The 17,311-nt window shown below is 42.0% G+C and overlaps 2 protein-coding genes across 2 annotated transcripts; both read right to left on the bottom strand.

The window, feature by feature from the left end:
- Positions 1–1,176: 1,176 nt before the first annotated feature.
- nkx3.3 (NK3 homeobox 3) lies at positions 1,177–3,567 on the bottom strand. Its single transcript, XM_086161904.1, has 2 exons — positions 3,111–3,567; positions 1,177–2,406 (listed from the first exon to the last, which is right to left on the bottom strand). The coding sequence occupies exons 1-2, from the start codon at positions 3,280–3,282 to the stop codon at positions 1,892–1,894; spliced, it is 687 nt and encodes a 228-aa protein (XP_086018030.1). The 5' UTR covers positions 3,283–3,567; the 3' UTR covers positions 1,177–1,891.
- A 2,594-nt stretch (positions 3,568–6,161) lies between these two features.
- Positions 6,162–8,490, bottom strand: nkx2-3 (NK2 homeobox 3). The gene is made up of 2 exons (XM_086161891.1): positions 7,807–8,490; positions 6,162–6,987 (listed from the first exon to the last, which is right to left on the bottom strand). The coding sequence occupies exons 1-2, from the start codon at positions 8,177–8,179 to the stop codon at positions 6,332–6,334; spliced, it is 1,029 nt and encodes a 342-aa protein (XP_086018017.1). The 5' UTR covers positions 8,180–8,490; the 3' UTR covers positions 6,162–6,331.
- Positions 8,491–17,311: the final 8,821 nt, after the last annotated feature.

Genomic DNA, 17,311 nt, shown 5'->3' with positions numbered 1-17,311 from the left:
TTTTTTCTAAAATCAAACACGGTCATGTTTCAGTACTCTAAGCTTCTTTATGCAAACGAGCACTGGCATGAGATCCCAGACTGGTTGCAGAAAAACAACTAAAAGAAAACAACTACAAAAAAAAATCACAGTGCTTGTCACGGAAGACAGAATTGACAAAAGCAACAATTCCAAAGCACAATGTGATTAATCAGAGCACATAGAAAGTGTCATACCTCAAATGCACATAGCAATGCCGTGACCTCCCCGCAGAATCGTCTTAAACCAAGTCTTACATCAAAAAAAAGAACAAAAGCACACTTTCAGTTACTAAATAACAGAGAAACCCTGGAAACTTGCTTCCAACTTGGCCAGTTGGGCAGTCAGAAGAAACAATATTTCTCCCTCAAAGAAAATGTGTCATGCATAATACCAAACACTTAGCTTAAAGTGGTGCTTAGATATGAGAGATGAATAAAGTGTTAACTGGTGCCAGACTGGCACAAGATGGTCATTTATGCCAAAGGAGCTTATTATAGGAAAACAGCTCTTGTTGTAGCAATTTAAGCTTTTATTTACTGCCATATTATCTGCTTATTAAAATTGGCCCTGAGTGAGCTCCATATTTAGTTTTTTTCTGAATTACAAATGAGTTTTGTTTATGCTGTGTGTTTTTACTGTAAGATGAGGGTGTGATTGTTTTAGTAAGTGATGATTAATATATTTTGGCTTGAGCAGCCAGTCTGGATAAGGAAACTCTTTGCGGTCTAGTGACTCTCTCTGACTCATGCAGCTTGTTGTGGTACGTCTACACACATAATTTAACTTTTAAAGTCATAGTTATTTACCGTGCATCCACGATCACTTGCATGTTTTTGTACTGACTGTATTGTATTGACAGTACATTTGGGAAAATATTATACATATTACTTGCTGAGACTCCACAGGATTCCTTAGTAAGATAAATTATCATACTTTCCAACCGATATACTTTATTGATTGTTTTAGTTAGAGGTAAATACATCCAGAAAAATCACACAAGGACTAGCACTTAAAGCAGTCTCTGACCTCTCATATACAATATGTTTCTGTTGTCATATTGAACCATGTGTCAATTAGATATTTGAAATACATTGGAAAAAAAATCATTTTTTAATGTTTTCTGTTTAACTTGGAGCTTTAAAATCAGCAAAAGCGGCAGTTTCTGAAAGATTAACCTGTGTTCTCAAAGATTACAGGGATGAAATAACCCCCTTACAGGAGATCCAAACTCTTTGGTTGGTAAGAGTGTTAAAATTTAGACATGCAACAAAAAACTGTATTTCTTTAACATATTTCCTGAGTATGATCTCATTGTTTCAATACCATGTGTGATGACAACATCAAGACAAAAACTAGGAGAATAGATGGTAGATGTGGATATTTAGGAAGTCACGTATTATTCAAATGTATTTACACTTTTAGCACACTCCTACAAGCCAGGGCAGAACCTGAAGGAGTTGTCATGTATTTCTTGTAGTTTATTTGAATGGGAATTTGGGAGATTTTAAACTATTTTACTGAACTTGCTCCAAACGCTATTAGCCCATTTCAAATGAGCCATTTGCACTAGATGCCTGTTTCTGAATAGAGCACATATATAAATTCATGCTGAAAGTGACAGTTAAAATCATTACAACTCTTACAAAGGGAGATGAGTCAGTAGTTTGATGAAGGAATTGGCATTTTATCCACCTTAAACTGCAAGACAGTTTTGGATATAATGTAGAGGGGGGGAGATAATAAACAGACAATATGCAACACCCACGACATTAATAGATAGGAGACGTTGTAGTTTATGGTGCCTGGGGATCTTTTGTGTTTCTATGTCCATGATCCGCGGATGATTTTTTTGTTTATGGAGTGAAGTTCCTCAGAGTGGTACCCCCCCTCGACAGAGGCCGGCCATTCCCCAGGGGATGCAGCAGCAGTGCAGGTGGGGGGGCCAGTGGAAGGCCTGGTGGAGCGCAAGGGTCCGGAGCTGTCCCTTACCCGTACCCTGCAACCCGGAAGGGTCCCTCACCAGCACTTTCACCGCCGCTTTCCTCGGTGAGACGCACGCCGTCGACGCCATCTGTCGCCGTTTGGTTTTATACCTGCGGTTCTGGAACCAGATCTTCACCTGGGTCTCGGTGAGGTTGAGAGTACCAGCCAGATCGGCGCGCTCGGGGCCCGACAGGTACCGCTGGGCGCTGAAGCGGCGCTCCAACTCGTGGAGCTGGGAGTGCGAAAAGGCCGCCCTGGAGCGCTTCTTGGCGTCGGGTCTGAAGAGTCGCTCAACGGAGGAGCAGCTGACGGTGTCCGATCCGGGACTTCCTCTCCCCTTCCTCCGCGTCCCGTCTGGACCCTCGCCTCCCTCCTCAGCGGCGACTCGTTGGTTCGCAGCGTCTGTGGGATTTCAAGGAGGAATTGCGACGCATGATGTTTATCAAGGTGAAAGTCACGCAATAAGGGGACATTTGTATTTAATAATAATAATAAGAAGAAAAGTTATATTTTATTAATTCAAGGTGGGGCAATTCGTTCTCTGCAATTAACCCATCATGGATGAACCATAAGCAGTCGGCTGCCATCCACCAGCGCCAGGGGAGCAGTTAGGGGTTCAAATACGACTGCTCTACCTCCTGCGCCACGCCGCCCCTCTGCATGAAAGTGACTTCCACCCCCCACAAGTGTTGTTTATGATTTTTTTTTCATGATAGGTAAACCCATACAGTGACCTACTATCATCACATAACCTTGAATTAAAGCCATATAGAGGGAGCTGCAGGAAGCTACGCCATTAATTTAAATACCTGATCTTGTCGTTTATTGAATAAAATCAAATCAAGATGGAAAAAAAATCACGTACTGAATAATATAATAATGTAGTTGTTGTGTTTATTATCGATGCCGCGATATGATTTTCACTTTATTATATTCCTGCATTGTACTATAATAATAATGATAATTATTGTTATTATTAAACTGCATTGTTCGTGTTGCTAAACCAATTAAATGCAAGAAAATAAACCCTACCCTCGTTGAGGACTGGTTATTAAATCCAAATTTTCGAGAGGGAAAAAAAGAAATGTAATCGAAAAGTGTCAAACCCTTTTCGTGCAAGCTCTGCTCGCCGTCACACTGAACGTCCCCCGCAGACGAGCTGCGTTCAACCGGAGGCTCCTCCGTCTGGAACGGGGTCTCACCCACTCGGGTGACCCGGGTGTCTCGTCCTGTTGTGAGGATGTCCTCGATGGAAAACGACGAGAAGCTTAATGTCATGATTATAAAAATAAAAAAAAAAATAAGAGAGGAAAAAAAATCCACTGCTCTTTCCTCACAGGCTCAAACCCACGTGTGATCTGTTTGCAGGCATGAAGACATCCAGCACGGGAAGGCGGGGAACGAAGAAGAAAAAAAAAAAAACAAATCCCTCACCGATTCCACTTGGAACTGTTTGGATTTCACGTAGCCAAAGTGAGTCCACGCTGCTCGGAGCGGCTTATATCATGAGTCCATTTCAACAATCTCAGCTTGACAGGGGTGTTTCTCTGTCTGGTATCCTCCTCCGCACCGCCCAGCGGTCACAGGATGGTGACTGATTCTCCCGCACCCTTTGCTTGGCGAGGCCGCCTTTGGATGGAGATCTCCACGCACTCAGACGAGGGCGCAGCCTGAATCCACGTTTTTTTTTTTTTATTAGAAACTCGGATAGTAAATAGGCAAAATAAATGGGGATGAGATCACGTGTGATTGCGGTTTAATCCCCTAATAATCCCAAAAACATCACTCCTTGAGTGCCTGCTTGTACAGTGTGGTTTTACAATGGGTTGTTTTGCGCTGGGTGGATGTCAAGAGTTAATACATTTTTATCAAACATTTTAATCTAATTCATTATTTTTCAAATATTCTTTAAAGCATCATTATTTGAGCTGAATTAATTCATAACTTAAATGAGTCATCAAAATAGAATAAAGTCAATCTTCAGATCAAACGGGTGGTCGAGGTTTAAGGTTTTTGCTGAAAAATCTTCAAAAATCTTCCGTGAATAACCAAGATTATGGAAAATCAACGACGGAAACGCGAGAGGAAAACGAAGGCGGTCCACGCAGGATGCCTTTTAGATGTCCATTTTTATCAATGGGATGGTTTTCTGCTCAGACAGGCGAGTAGCGCCGCCGTGTGGTGAAGACAGTCTCGCTTCTACACCGGCAACACACACCTCTGTGCCACTTTGTCTCCCTCACACACACATGCAAGTACATGCACACAAAATATTGTGTTCAGTGTATCAAAATGAAGCGATACACTTTGTCTCCCACACACACACACACGCACACACACACACACACACTCATTACACAATCGGCATGTCTTTTTTTCTATGAAGAGACTGTGATGACAGACGCGATGATCCTCCCCCTCATTGTTATTTTTGTTTTCTTCCTCCATCCAAACGGAGAAAATGCAGAATACAAAGATCATTCAACAAAATTACACGGGAATAGTGAGATTGTATTTTATAGTGTGATGTGAAATATGACTGAAAAGATCTACGTCACATTGTGTTGACTCTTAGTTTTGAACAAAGCGGGATCGATAGATTCCTCTCTCTTTCCAGCGTTTACCTGACCAACAAACTATTAAGAGCATCTTTTCTCCCTCGGATTTACTCCTTTGTGAGTTTGTTGTTTTGAAGGGGGGTCGGGGAGCTGGGGTTGGGTGGAGGGGTTGGTGGTTCTCGGCGGCTGGCGCTGCTATCTTTGGAAGCAGAAAGATAGTGATCGCAGCGCCTGTCAGAGCAGCCGCGACCGCGTCCTCAGGCATCGCCGTCCTGTCGCCAGGTCTATTTACACTAGTGGCTCTGCAGCACTTAGGCCTGACACCAGGTATGTCCCACACCGGCAGCTCAGTAGCCAGGGGAAGTGTCCTGCGAGACGATCAGCGGAGACAAACGCTCTGTTTATGTTGCCATTCATCTCCATTCCACGTGATAGAGGCTGCGTACTGGAGCGTGCGTGTGACCGGAATGCGTATTTGGAATCACTTCATTAGTCTACTAATGAAAGGCGTGTGTGTGTGTGTGTCTCTCTCTCTTTGTGTGTGAGTGTGTGAGAGACAGAGACGGGAAAGAGAGAGAGAGAGTGAAAGATCGATGTTCTAGTATTATTCCTGCCTAGATGTTATTAGGATGAGTCTAAAAAAACATTTATTACGCGCCTGTTAAGTTCCTCTCGGAAAATAAATCAGCTCCAAGCGTAAAAAATAGGCCTAATATCTTTGTGTATATACGCTCTGTGGGTCCTGAGGATGCGGACTGTCTGGTTAATGTCCGTTTCTAAATCCTGGCCGGACATTAGCTCGCCTCTACATTCTCCATGTTTCTGGTTCTTGTCTTGGACTCAAGTCGCTTACCGAGGCTTTCTCACAGGAAAGAAATTGTATGGTTACTAAAAGTATTCTCGCTTGAGAAATAGTGAGCGAGTGTGCGTGTAGGGGGTGGGGGTGGATTAAATATCTGTATCAGTAACGTCTACATGTCAAATGGGCGCAAAAACAGTTACATACAATTAAGAACATCTAGGCGGAGGCAGGACGATATTGCTCTTTATTTCCATTAATATGTTTTTTTTTTTTTATATGTATTAATGACCAGAAGTGGGTATACGCACACAAACACACACGCACACACACACACAGACGGGTGGAAGCACGCAAGAAGACACACAGTAAATTATAATAAAAAATATTTTTTTGTCATTGGGTATTCTTATTCATTTCATTGTCGCAATTGCTATTTTTGTCATGTGGGTGTAAAAATGAATCGCTCAATAAAATTGCCACCTTAGATATAAAACTGTTGGTTTCATTACCTGTTCAAAGACAACAATTGATCTGTACATATTGTCTGATTAATATGGATGCTGACCCTCGTTGTTGATGGAACTAGAATATGTCATGAGGGGAAAAAATGAAAGTGTTTACATCTGCAGAGCTTGTATTTATTCATCAACATTTTATATAATACTGCTTTATTTTCGATATTTAGTTCATCAACGGGCGAATCGTTATAGTGTTTGCATTTCTGCAATATTCAGTCGAAAATATTCAGTCGCCCCCCCCTCCCCCCAACCCACACACACATTCAAAGAACAGGGTTTTTAAAATAAAAACGATGGTTCAGGGTTTTTCTTATAGCCCCCCCGCTGGATTACACACACTGGCTTTATTTTCAACATTTACAAAGTTGTCGAGATGTGCTCTCATGGCACTGGCCGGGCAAGTCCATGCTGTCGTTCTCTCCGAGCCGGTGTCGTGCGTAAAAGCCGCGCTACCAGGCCCTGATGCCCTGCAGAGATCCCTGACAGGGCGCGACGGGTCCTTGTGGAGCCTGGCTTTGCGTCTGGGTGCCCAGGTTCCCCAAGTTGACGTTCATGAATGCTCCTGCGGGTGTGTTACCGGGCGGCAGGGCGGGTAAACTCGAATAAGTACACGAGTAGGTGTTAGTATAAACCGAGTTGTTGTAGCTGTAAGCTGGGTAACCGTTGTAGCTATACGGGCTTGGGGCACCGACTGCGTAAGAAGTGTTATAATTTGGGGATCCGGTCAGACAAGGCCTCCCGTCCCGGACCAGCACCGGGACCGCCACCCTCCTGGGCGGCGGCGGCGGTGGATGGTGATGGTGGTGGTGATGGTGATGGTGGTGACCTGCCATCTCCAGAGTCTTGTCCTGCCGCTGCCTCTTGCACTTGTACCTCCTGTTCTGGAACCAGATCTTGACCTGTGTGGAGGTGAGCTTCAGTGAGCTGGCCAGGTGCTCCCTCTCCGGGGCTGACAGGTAGCGTTGCTGCTTGAACCGCCTCTCCAGCTCGAACACCTGGGCCTGGGAGAAGAGGACGCGGGGTTTCCTCCTGGTCCTCTGCTGCTTGCCGGCGGGCTTCTCCGGGTCAGCGTCCTCACCCTGCGCCCGCAGCGCGCCGCAGCTCTCTGAGTGAAGGCCGGAGGGGAGAATTTTGTTATAAAATTACAAAGATTATCTCGCGCCGATTTCTGCATTTTAATGTTTATGTAACACTCTTTGTTGTAAAAAAATAAAAACAAAAGAGTTATTTAATGTTAAATCTATTTTTTTTGCCTAGGTAAACACATTATTTATCAAATTAACGTCTTTACATCAGGTGCTCGTCCTTTATTTATTCATTTTTAATTTTGCAATTAAATATGCTTTATTTATATCAAACCATATTAAACAGAAACAAAAAAATGTTGACGGAGTAATTTTAATAAACCTCATACGAGTGCACGTCGGTACCACGGACCGTTCCTGAAAATGCATTTCACGCTAATGTGTTAATAATGCACATTTTCTCAACATAAACACGGACAGTTGTTATAAAAGAATAAGAACATGGATATTTCCTTTTCAGGAATTGTTGTCGACAGCTGTGGTAAGCGAGATCTTTTGATATGGAGTGTATTGTTGGTGTGTATGAGGTGTGGCACTTATCTCGATGGGTTTATCAGATTTGTGTCTAAGATATTCAATTCTTCCAAAGCAAGCTAAGCACAAACACTCAGCTGTATTTAAAAATGTAGTTAATGTACGAAAATACGTTTTTTTTTTTAAATCTGCTCCCGTCAGACATTTTAGGTGCAAATCCATTACAGTATATTTATAGGCCTATGTGAAGTCAGTAATAAAACTGCATCTCGGTGTACTGGGGTAAAACGAAAGCAGATTATATGGGAATAGGAAATAATTTATCGGGATTAAACGTCTGTGAATGCACAATCAAGGATACTCACTGTCTTGGTCGTCCTGCTCGGTCTCCAAGCGTGGATCCTCGGGGTGCATCTGCACCGGGTTACCGAACATCTCCACCTGCAGACCCGCCCGGTCCTGTACGGTCAGGGAGCTGAGGTAGGACATCCTCTCCTCGCTCTCCGACAGGCCGGAGCTGATCGGACTTGGGCTGTCTCTCCCGGCCAGCATGCAGGAGGGCGGCGAACGGGTCCGGAACGGTTTCCCGGTCAGGGGTCCGGAAAGCGCACCGGAAAGACCGAGGCGGGAGATCAGCTGGAGCTGGTGCTGCTGGGACTGCTGCTGCAACTCTAACTTGAGAATGTCCTTCACGGAGAAAGGTGTGGTGGAAGACGTTATGACCGGACTAGGAAGCATTATTCCCACCACTGGAGACGAAAGATGGTATGTTATTTTTAGCTTGCTCCAAATATGGATCCGTTTGTCCGAGGAAAAAAAGAGAAAATTGAACAAAGCAGGTTAGAAATCCGTGTGCGTAAGCGGCGTAGAATGGCCGCGCATTGCCTGTTTTCCACGCAGGCCGAGGACTGGCTGCTGAGACATCCCTCTCCTCCGGCTGTGGGTCTGTGACTGGAGGGCTGGGGGGTGAAGCAGAGGGAGGTCGATCCTGTTTAGTTGGCTGGAGGCAGTTATCTAGAGAAAGAGCTGGGTCAGCCAAGATGCGCTCCTCTTCCTCTCTGTGACGTCCCGCAGGGATTGATAGATCCAGCCTCCTCGTCTTTCTCATAACTCTGTGTGTGTGTGTGTGTGTGTGTGTGTGTGTGTGTGTGTGTGTGTGTGTGTGTGTGTGTGTGTGTGTGTGTGTGTGTGTGTGTGTGTCAAGAAGACAATTTAGGATTAATTTATGAAGCAAACAATGATTATAAACTTAATTCCCTCCTTGTTTACAAGTTGATAAACGAAAAAAAAACTTTTAGACTGTTCATACAAAGACAGAAATCACCGCGAAGGTGAGGAAACAACCGATTTCAACAACGTACCCTATAATCCTCAAGGTGACGGCAAATACAAAGCCGATATAAATAATAAAATTATACAAACCAGATTATGGGATTTTATCGGGAGCGTCCCAAGATTTTACTTCCATTATCACCCGAATTCAAGATTAGTCGTATCTCCTTTTCCTCTTTCGGCAATCAATTGATAAGATAGGGAGAGATGACACCTCGAATAAACAAATAAAGACAATTTTAGAGGCAGTTTCTATATTCATGACTATTTGTTTTAAATTAACCTCTTAGGACATGGGACACATTATTGTGATTTATGGAAATTAAGAGCGGGTGGAGTGTAGTTCCTGAAAAATAAAAGTACATCATGCTGACCCGTTATCTCGCAATGACGCCTAGTTTTTATAATTATCGGGTCTTAAACTCCACCCCAAATAGTAAAAAGAAAATTAAAAAGGTACACAAAACAGGTAATTAATTTTTTTCCAATCTATTTATTTTCATTTGTTTTTAAATTCAAGAGTGAGTGTCTCAGGGAAAATTTGCCAGGAGTATAATTTTAAAAAAGTCATTTAAATTCTTAAAATTAGCTTGAAACTATAAAAAAATACTAACGTTAAATTATTAGGCACCATTAACAGAAGTCAATTACGCCATAGATCTAGTTCGCCTCCAGTCTACCGATTAACAAGATTTATTTTATAGACAATTTATACGTTTAAAAGGCAAGCGTGGCTGCAGTCACTGGGTGCACCCACCTGTCTGACGGGGTTACCTACCTGTCTTGACTCCTCCATCTGACAGTCGCAGTGCCGGCGCCAGCTACACGGCCTGGAGGAGGAGAGCACGCCGACAAAGTCTCATCCGCTCGCCATCAACAAGGAGCTGTTTGGATTAAAACAGCGACCCCCACCCACCCCTCCCTCTTCCCTGGAGATCCCTGTCTTTTAAAATGGACCGTTTAAGTGGAGCTGCAAAGCCTGGCCATGGAAATAGGACTGCGAGGGGAAAAAAAACGACGGTGTTGTACACCCAGGCGGGGTTCAGTAACTCTGAATGTTCTTGCTAACACTACCGCGAGAAATAAACAGGGATTATAAACGTTTCTTTGGTTTACGGGGTTGACGATGGCGCGACTCGCACAAGTTGAAAGTGCTGAAGTAGAATTTGATGGTTCCTAATGTCCCCGACATCACCCCCATTCCCAAATATTTATTCAGCGGTGTGTTGATCGTAAGGAGAGAGAACCAAACAACTGCAAACATTGTATTCGTTGCCGAATTGTTTGGTTTCAAGATCCCTACCGCATAGGAAAAAATGATGCGCGCCTTTTCGGGGAACAAATAAGGTCAGTAAAATGCCATCTACAAATTTCAGAATTGTTTATGTTTACGTTTACTCACGACTATTTTTTTCCCACTTGTACACACTTCCCAAGGAATGCTAGGCGATTACTGAATAATTGAATATTTGTAGTTTTTAGTTGTAATGCTGGCAAGGCCTCCTCTGAATTCCATCCGTGTCGTCGAAAGTAGCCCTTTACTGGTAAACTTCACACACTTTATTCTAAACGGATGTCTAAAATGTGGAAAGAAGACAAAATGTGTTTAATTCATTTGACGTGAGGGGTGGGAAGAACATTTATTAGCGAATGTTAGTTCGATAATTTAGCTTGTTAAGCTAGCAGCATCCCATGGCCGTTGTGACCGATGACGGCGATGATGATGATTTAGCCCAGTAGCCAATTAGCTAGCCTGGCGCTCCGGCGGCCGAGCCCCGGGCAGGAACTCTCATGTGATCACTGTCCCCCGCGTCTTCGCGTGCCACCGGCAGCCCGAATGTGGCCAAACGGGGGAGCGTGTTTAGGGAGCGGAAGAGTCTGTTTCCTGCCTGTAACAAAACCCAGACTCCCAGAGAGTGTCAAGGAGCTGCTCGGCGTTGAAGGCGACTCGCCTATACATCATCTTCATCTCAGAACCGCCATGATAAGCCGAGCCCGTGGAGGTCAGGCCCGCCTAGAGGTCAGCGCGGCCGCAGCACTTAAAAAAAGATAAACACGCGGTTCTATTTATTGGATATTGATACTTTCCACCTATTCAGCAGTCACATTTCAATCATTCCCTTAATTCACTTTCTGGTGAGTACTTTAAGACTGGTGGCTTGCCAGGCGCTGCTGAACAAGTTTCTTCTTGTTTCCTACCTCTCTCCTATCTTGAGAAGGAAAACCAGTCGAATCAGTGTGTTTAGAGCAGAGCGACTGCCTGGCAGGTGGATAGTTGTGTCAGTGGTTGCAGATAGTAAAGCCCTTCACTTGGAGCTGCACGCTCAGATGGGTATCTCTGAACACCTCATCGAGGGTAGATGACTGGACTAGCTTCATTTCCATTGCGGTCTCTGCTGCTTTAAAGTGAAGGAGTGGAGCGGATTTTTGCATCTGATGGTTTTTCCAGCAGTAGTAAACTCTGCCTAGAAAAAGAATTAGCACCACCCATTGTCTGTCGTGTGTGTCATTATTTCTTGACAGAGAATTGAAGAGCAGCACTTAAAATCTTTCTGCAAAGGATCTTGTTGTTTACAGGTGCTATTAAAACAGCCTAATTGTGTGATGAAGGGCTGAATCTCTCACATACTTGCAAAAAAGATTAACCTACAAGTAGATCCGAATTGTTTTTTCTTAAATGTAAAAATGGGATGTAGCCATTTGGTGCGCAACTTTTGCCACGCTTGTGTTACGGAACAGTTGAGTGGAAAGTACCTTGAAATATTTGGTTATACGCAGAATGTTTCATGTCAAAAATGTACAGTACTTTCCTTTTTCCTTTTATTTCATGGTCATCAGTATGGCAAAGGACCAAACTGTTGTGTTGTCAGTATTGGCTCAGTTTTGAGTCCCGGAAGGTGAGTCTTATCAGCATCCCATATGATGGTGCCGGTAGCCAGAACCGAGAATGTGCTATTGTACCCCTGCCTGCGGTGGAGTGACGGATGACAGCGCCTTCTCACTGGAGGAAATGAGAAGGCTGGATATGCTGGAGACCAGCATATTAGAAACACCCTGTTGTCACCCATTCACCTTTTGCTTTGAAAGTTCCAAGCCTTACTTGCAAATTGTAACAGTTCCTCAGGGCTCATTGTGTTAACCAGATTTGAAATCAGATCTTTCAGTTCTGAAAGATCATGAGTTAAAAGCAAATGTCTATTCTGTGTGTCAAAGGGATTCTGCCAAACTCTGAGGCCATGAGAGGAGGAAGTGAGGTCAGGCCAGTCTGGGTCCCTTGCCCTTTGCCCTCCCTTGGGTCTCATAAATTAGCTGGCTGTAATTCTCTCCCAGACGTCCTTGCCCAAGCAGGTGTGTGTTTGTATATATGAGCGTTAACAGGGAGATTTAAGGGTTGTAGTGTCTGTGATCTACAGTGTTGGGAACACAGTTTAAGAGGAAGCATGCAGCCTAAATATGCTTATCCTCTGCTGCCATGCAGGCCATATAGAGAGGCAGGCTTTCACTGAAGAGGATGTGTTGACCTTCAGTACATGCTCCGCCCAACTTGGCCAGCACTGTTTAAAATAATCTTGAAAATATCAAAAGGTTGAATTAAGTTCAGTTTGCTACTGGTGAAATAGTCTCTTGCTTATGTCAGTAACAATTCTCCTGGGAAAGACAGCGTTGCTGTGAAATAAGAACGCAAGCAAGAACCTTGGCTTGTGAGAAAATCCTATCATTTCTGCAGCAACCAAATTGATGCCTTTATCAAAGTGACAAAAACCTGAATCAATAGAATTTCTTTTTCGTTATTAATCCTGGGAGAAAAATCAAGTCATGCCTTTTCAGTGGACTTTTATCCTCCTAATGTTCGCAGAGAAACTGTACTGAACAATGATGTTTATCTCTCACAGGTTGCTGACTTTGCCCTTTTACTTCATTTTTAGATGGACTTAAGCAAGAATATCCTCATAGAACTTCTAAAATATTACATAATTAGAAATTCCCTTATATATAGTAACATTTCCTGTCATCACTTACCATTGTTACAGTTTGTTTAACCACAGAAATGTGCTGTCCAATTTATACAGGAGTCTTCCACTTCCTGTCTTTGTTTCTATATTTTGGTATAAGTCAGCAGTCTGGAGAAGCAGCCAAGACAGCATCAATCGGTTAGAATAGTGTATATCCAATTTTGTGTTTGTGGCTCTATCAGAGACAAGAGAAGGTTCCAAATTTAAATGGTGCACTGAAGAGTAATTTCCCATATCTGTTTTTTTATTGGTTATAGATATGTCCTGTCTGTTTAGGTCCAGGAGGAATGGAATGGAAGAAGGGAACCAGAGTAGATTATGACCAATTGTTTTGCCCCAGAATCACTGAAGTAAATACCTTTGGCTGAAAACTCAGTGTAAACTCTGTTTGCTATTTGACACCCAATTCTTTGCCTAATGTGAAGATGTTAGGTGAATGGCTGCTTCATTTTACATCAGTCCTTACAACACCTTTACAGAGCTCTGTGTCAATTTCAAGTGATTTACTCCAAATGAAGTTATGTTCAATTCAACCTCAACAATCCGAGTACAAATCTTCATTTTGGTACATGCTCAAATTGTATGCAGTTCTTAAATAAAAAATAATTTTTGCATGAAGATAAAATGTGTACACTCAAACCCTCTGTTTTTTCAAGGTTCATGATATATGCTCATCACAAAAAGCGTAGGAAAAAAAAAGAAAAACCACCGTAATTGTCAGGCCTCACCAACTCGTGGTTAGGGTTAGGCACAAAAACACTTAGATGTACGGAAAAGAATGTGGTGTTGGCTTGAAACCATTCTTCCTCAATTATAGGTGTTTTCCTCAAGGACATTGTTAAATGTGAAACCTGCAACTTTAATTAGCAAATCAGAACTGGCATTGAGTCTTGAGCTGCAGTTGCTAGGTTGACCATGTTGGCTTTCATAAATGCTTGGGGAAGTCATAGACTAGGAAACTGAATGATTCTTATGGCTCACAATCAAAAGGACCCTTAAAAATAGGTGGTTTTGATGATTAATTGGGACCATTATAAATCCATTTACCCCTAATGGTCACCAGCATGTGTGTGTGTGTGTCTGTGTGTTTGTGCGTCTCTACATACTAACACACATATATACTTATCGCTGTGTGTGTGCGTGCGCGTGCACACACACACACACACACTTTGTACAAAATTATAAGCTGATTAAGTACAGCAACGATAGACATGGTTGTTTTTCTAAGTGGATATCATGTATTTAAATATTATGTTATTCAGGATTTTACATTATGATTTCACTAATCCTACTTAGTGTTGTCAATAATACCCGTATTAATACATAGCTGATTTTGTGATATAGTAATGTATCTCGATCATCTCTACCAGATAATACTTTATACATCAGCACCAAAATATTTTTTCAAAACTGCTGTTGCTATGAATATTTCTCTCTTACCATGTTTTTTATTTATTAAATGTGTTATGGAGACAAAATTATGGTAATGATTATTTCAGTTATGAAAAAACAGGCAAAATGAATCCTGCATTGTCCCGTATAGAAGCATTTTTCAAATTTATTCTAAATGAATTATTTTGCAGAGAAATGTTTTGGTTATTGTGGTTAGGTCTGTGATTCCTACGCACATTAAAACAAGCAGTAACAGCCCAGCTGTTCATGTTTATACAATATGTTTTGGTCCTCTCTCAAGTGTTTATACAGTGTGCTTGCAGGCACAATATCTTCTATTTTCAAGAATGAGCAGCATTAATGTTACAATTTCAAATGAAGCAGACAAAGACATGCTGACACACATATTTGCAGAGGCATACACCAAAATACAGTTGCCAGGATGGAGTCGTTTGCACAAAGCACTGATGTCTAGTAGCATAGGCACGATCCGTCAGTCACTGGACTACACAAGATGAAGCAGGGAGGCCCTGTGCACTTTGTTGTTGCTGTGTCTAGTCTCTTGTTAGAGAATTGATGACACTGTCTTCAGAAAACAAACAAGGCGGAGAGCTAAAAAGGTGGTCACTCACCAAACCTCCCTGACCCAAAGACACAGAGGCCATCACGACATGTGAGCAACAGTGCAATGTCCCCCTTGGAATGTGCTGCAGAGTGTGCACACACTCCTGTTTGTGTTTCATTGATACGACTGCTGGAATGTGTCTGTCTTGCCTTTGTGTGTTTTTAGTGTCAGAGTACCACAGAAACATTGATAACCTGCATGTAAATGAAAACACTTGGGCAAAAGATACATTTTTTGTTGTATTTGGATTACACATTTAGATGCCAAAATAAATGTTCCATCTATCAATTGTCAAGGAAATGCAGAGGAGTTTTCTGTGAATGTAACACGTTGATCTGGATGTGACAAACTCTCCCTGTGGGCACTTTCTTGCCGAAGGCTACTCCTGTCTCTCCTTGCTGTGACTCATGCTTCTCATCACAGCCCACACTATGGCCTCGGGGCCTCGTCAGTACGTACACATCACACCCTGTCCGGGGCCCCCAAGCCTTGTTCTAGGAACTCAAATCCCATAATTGCAGGGCTGACAGTGATAGGTAACATGCGAGACACCCTCACCTGGTTGGAAAGAATGAAAACATCTACTGTCAAAGTGAAGCGAGGAGATGACTGGGGCTGGTATGAAGTATGGGGAGAGTGAGTAACATCTGGGAAAAGAATAACTCAGTGTTCTCTGATAACCTCTTTCCAGAATAATTGAACTGCTTTTTCTTAAACTGTGCTTTATGAGGGGTTAAACTATTAATGCATCTTCCAGTTATAAGGAGATTTTTTTCATGTGTAGATTCTTAACAGTATCTGAAGGACTTTAGGAAGGTCCTTTCAATGATCTGTTGGACCGCATCTAGAAAAGAGCTGTAGGGTTAAAAGAGTGGATTCATTTTACTTCTCAAAAATTTTGAACAAGAAAAAGAACAAAAATGATTTTCTCTAAAATCATTATGACATGTTTTCCTTTTATATTGTTGCTAAGATCAGTAGACAAAAAACTAAAGTGTAATTTGTTTATATTCAGGTAAGCAAAGCAGAATCAAATTACTTTGGTAAAGATTGCTCACTACAACTTTGTAAGTCAGTAAACTGCAAAAAGGAGTGCACATTAAGAAGGCAAAAATAAAGACAGGAACAGTCATGTTGAGGAACTGTTCATTCAAGTTCACAGTATTGTCATTTTTATGATTAATGAGGTTAATTAGTCTTCTATTATCAAAATAAGAACAACCTAATTTCCAAAGCATTAGATTAGCCTTCAGCCTCCCTGCTATTGCCAATGACCAGCTGCCATTGGCAGATATACTGTATTCATGCTTGTGATGCAATTTGTATTCTTGCATAAAATATCAAACCTGCTAATTTTTTTTAATTTGTTTTTCTCTGTGTTTTTTTTTTTTTTTTTTTTTTTAAGTTTTATTTTATTTTATTTTATTTTATTTTTTATTTTTTCACGTGCTATTGAGGAAATAAGTGACCTATAAAGATTATTGTATAATGTATATCTTGTTATGAGGTTTTGTAAGAATGTGTAAAACTCTGTTAAGGAACTTGTTCTAATAAATGTTCAAAAAAAAATAAAATATCAAACCCATCTAAACCCTGATCCTACAATGGCTTAATATTTAACAATATTTAAAATTAAGATTGCAGTCATGCGGTGAGGAAATATTAAGCACCAGGATAAAAGATTATACATACCTGCTTCTTTAAGAAGTTTAGATAATTGTATATTGTGGTATAACCGCAAAGCATTTTAATAATACAGCTGGTTAAGATGCAGACCCTTTCAACAACTTATGTGATTCCGCAGTTTAGTATTTTGAACCCATTACCTTTTCTAACCAGATATTGGCCTATGTGAACTCACAATTTTGCTGGGACAACAGCATAGCCTCAGCAAAAGAATACAACTTTTTGAGTTAAATGGTACTGGTTAACTAAAAAATGTAATTTGACATTGCAACTGCCTCAACTATACTGGATACAGTTCTGCCTCAAGTATAACGGGAAAACATAGCAAAAAAAGTCAAGCTCATGGTGTGGCAGAGTAGGCCCGAGTGGCCTTCATTTATCAACCACTTCAGATTCTGCAGACAGCTGGTGGGAGAGCACAGAGGAGCTGGCTTGTTTACACCATAGCTCAGCCCTGGCCCTCAGGACTGAAAAAATGAAGAGGCTTGCAGATGAAGAAGACAGACCATATGTACTTACTCAAACTGAGTGTAGCCTTAATATGCTAACTTTAATTTGAAATTGTGGTGGGGCGCATGCACCTGGTGCTAAAACTGTGCCAACACTGCTCTACTATATGGTACCTTGGAAACATTTCCCATAAACGTATATGTGCGTGGATGATGTGACATTTTCGACTAGCGTAGACGCTCATAACAATAACAAGGCATTTAGCGCCATCTTGTGACTAAATCACTAGATTGCAGCGCACATTTACATCCCGCCCCCTTTCAGCGTCAGCTATTGGGTGGGACATGTGTCAGTTCTTGAACAGAGGTATTC

The sequence above is a fragment of the Fistularia commersonii genome, chromosome 2 (assembly GCF_037954325.1).
Source record: "Fistularia commersonii isolate RoL2024-O1a breed Wild chromosome 2, RoL_Fcom_v1.0, whole genome shotgun sequence".
In the NCBI taxonomy this organism is placed as follows: domain Eukaryota; kingdom Metazoa; phylum Chordata; class Actinopteri; order Syngnathiformes; family Fistulariidae; genus Fistularia; species Fistularia commersonii.
The sequence above is the reverse complement of the archived record's forward strand: the minus strand, read 5'-3'. Positions and strand labels throughout refer to the sequence as shown.

Bases quoted from the DNA above. Each gene is read 5' to 3' on its own strand.
- nkx2-3 (XM_086161891.1), bottom strand. From the start codon at position 8,179: ATGCTTCCTAGTCCGGTCATAACGTCTTCCACCACACCTTTCTCCGTG. The intron at 6,988-7,806 runs GTGAGTATCCTT...GCCTTCACTCAG, and splicing joins CGAGCAGGACGACCAAGACA to AGAGCTGCGGCGCGCTGCGG.
- nkx3.3 (XM_086161904.1), bottom strand. From the start codon at position 3,282: ATGACATTAAGCTTCTCGTCGTTTTCCATCGAGGACATCCTCACAACA. The intron at 2,407-3,110 runs GTTTGACACTTT...GAAATCCCACAG, and splicing joins GCAGAGCTTGCACGAAAAGG to ACGCTGCGAACCAACGAGTC.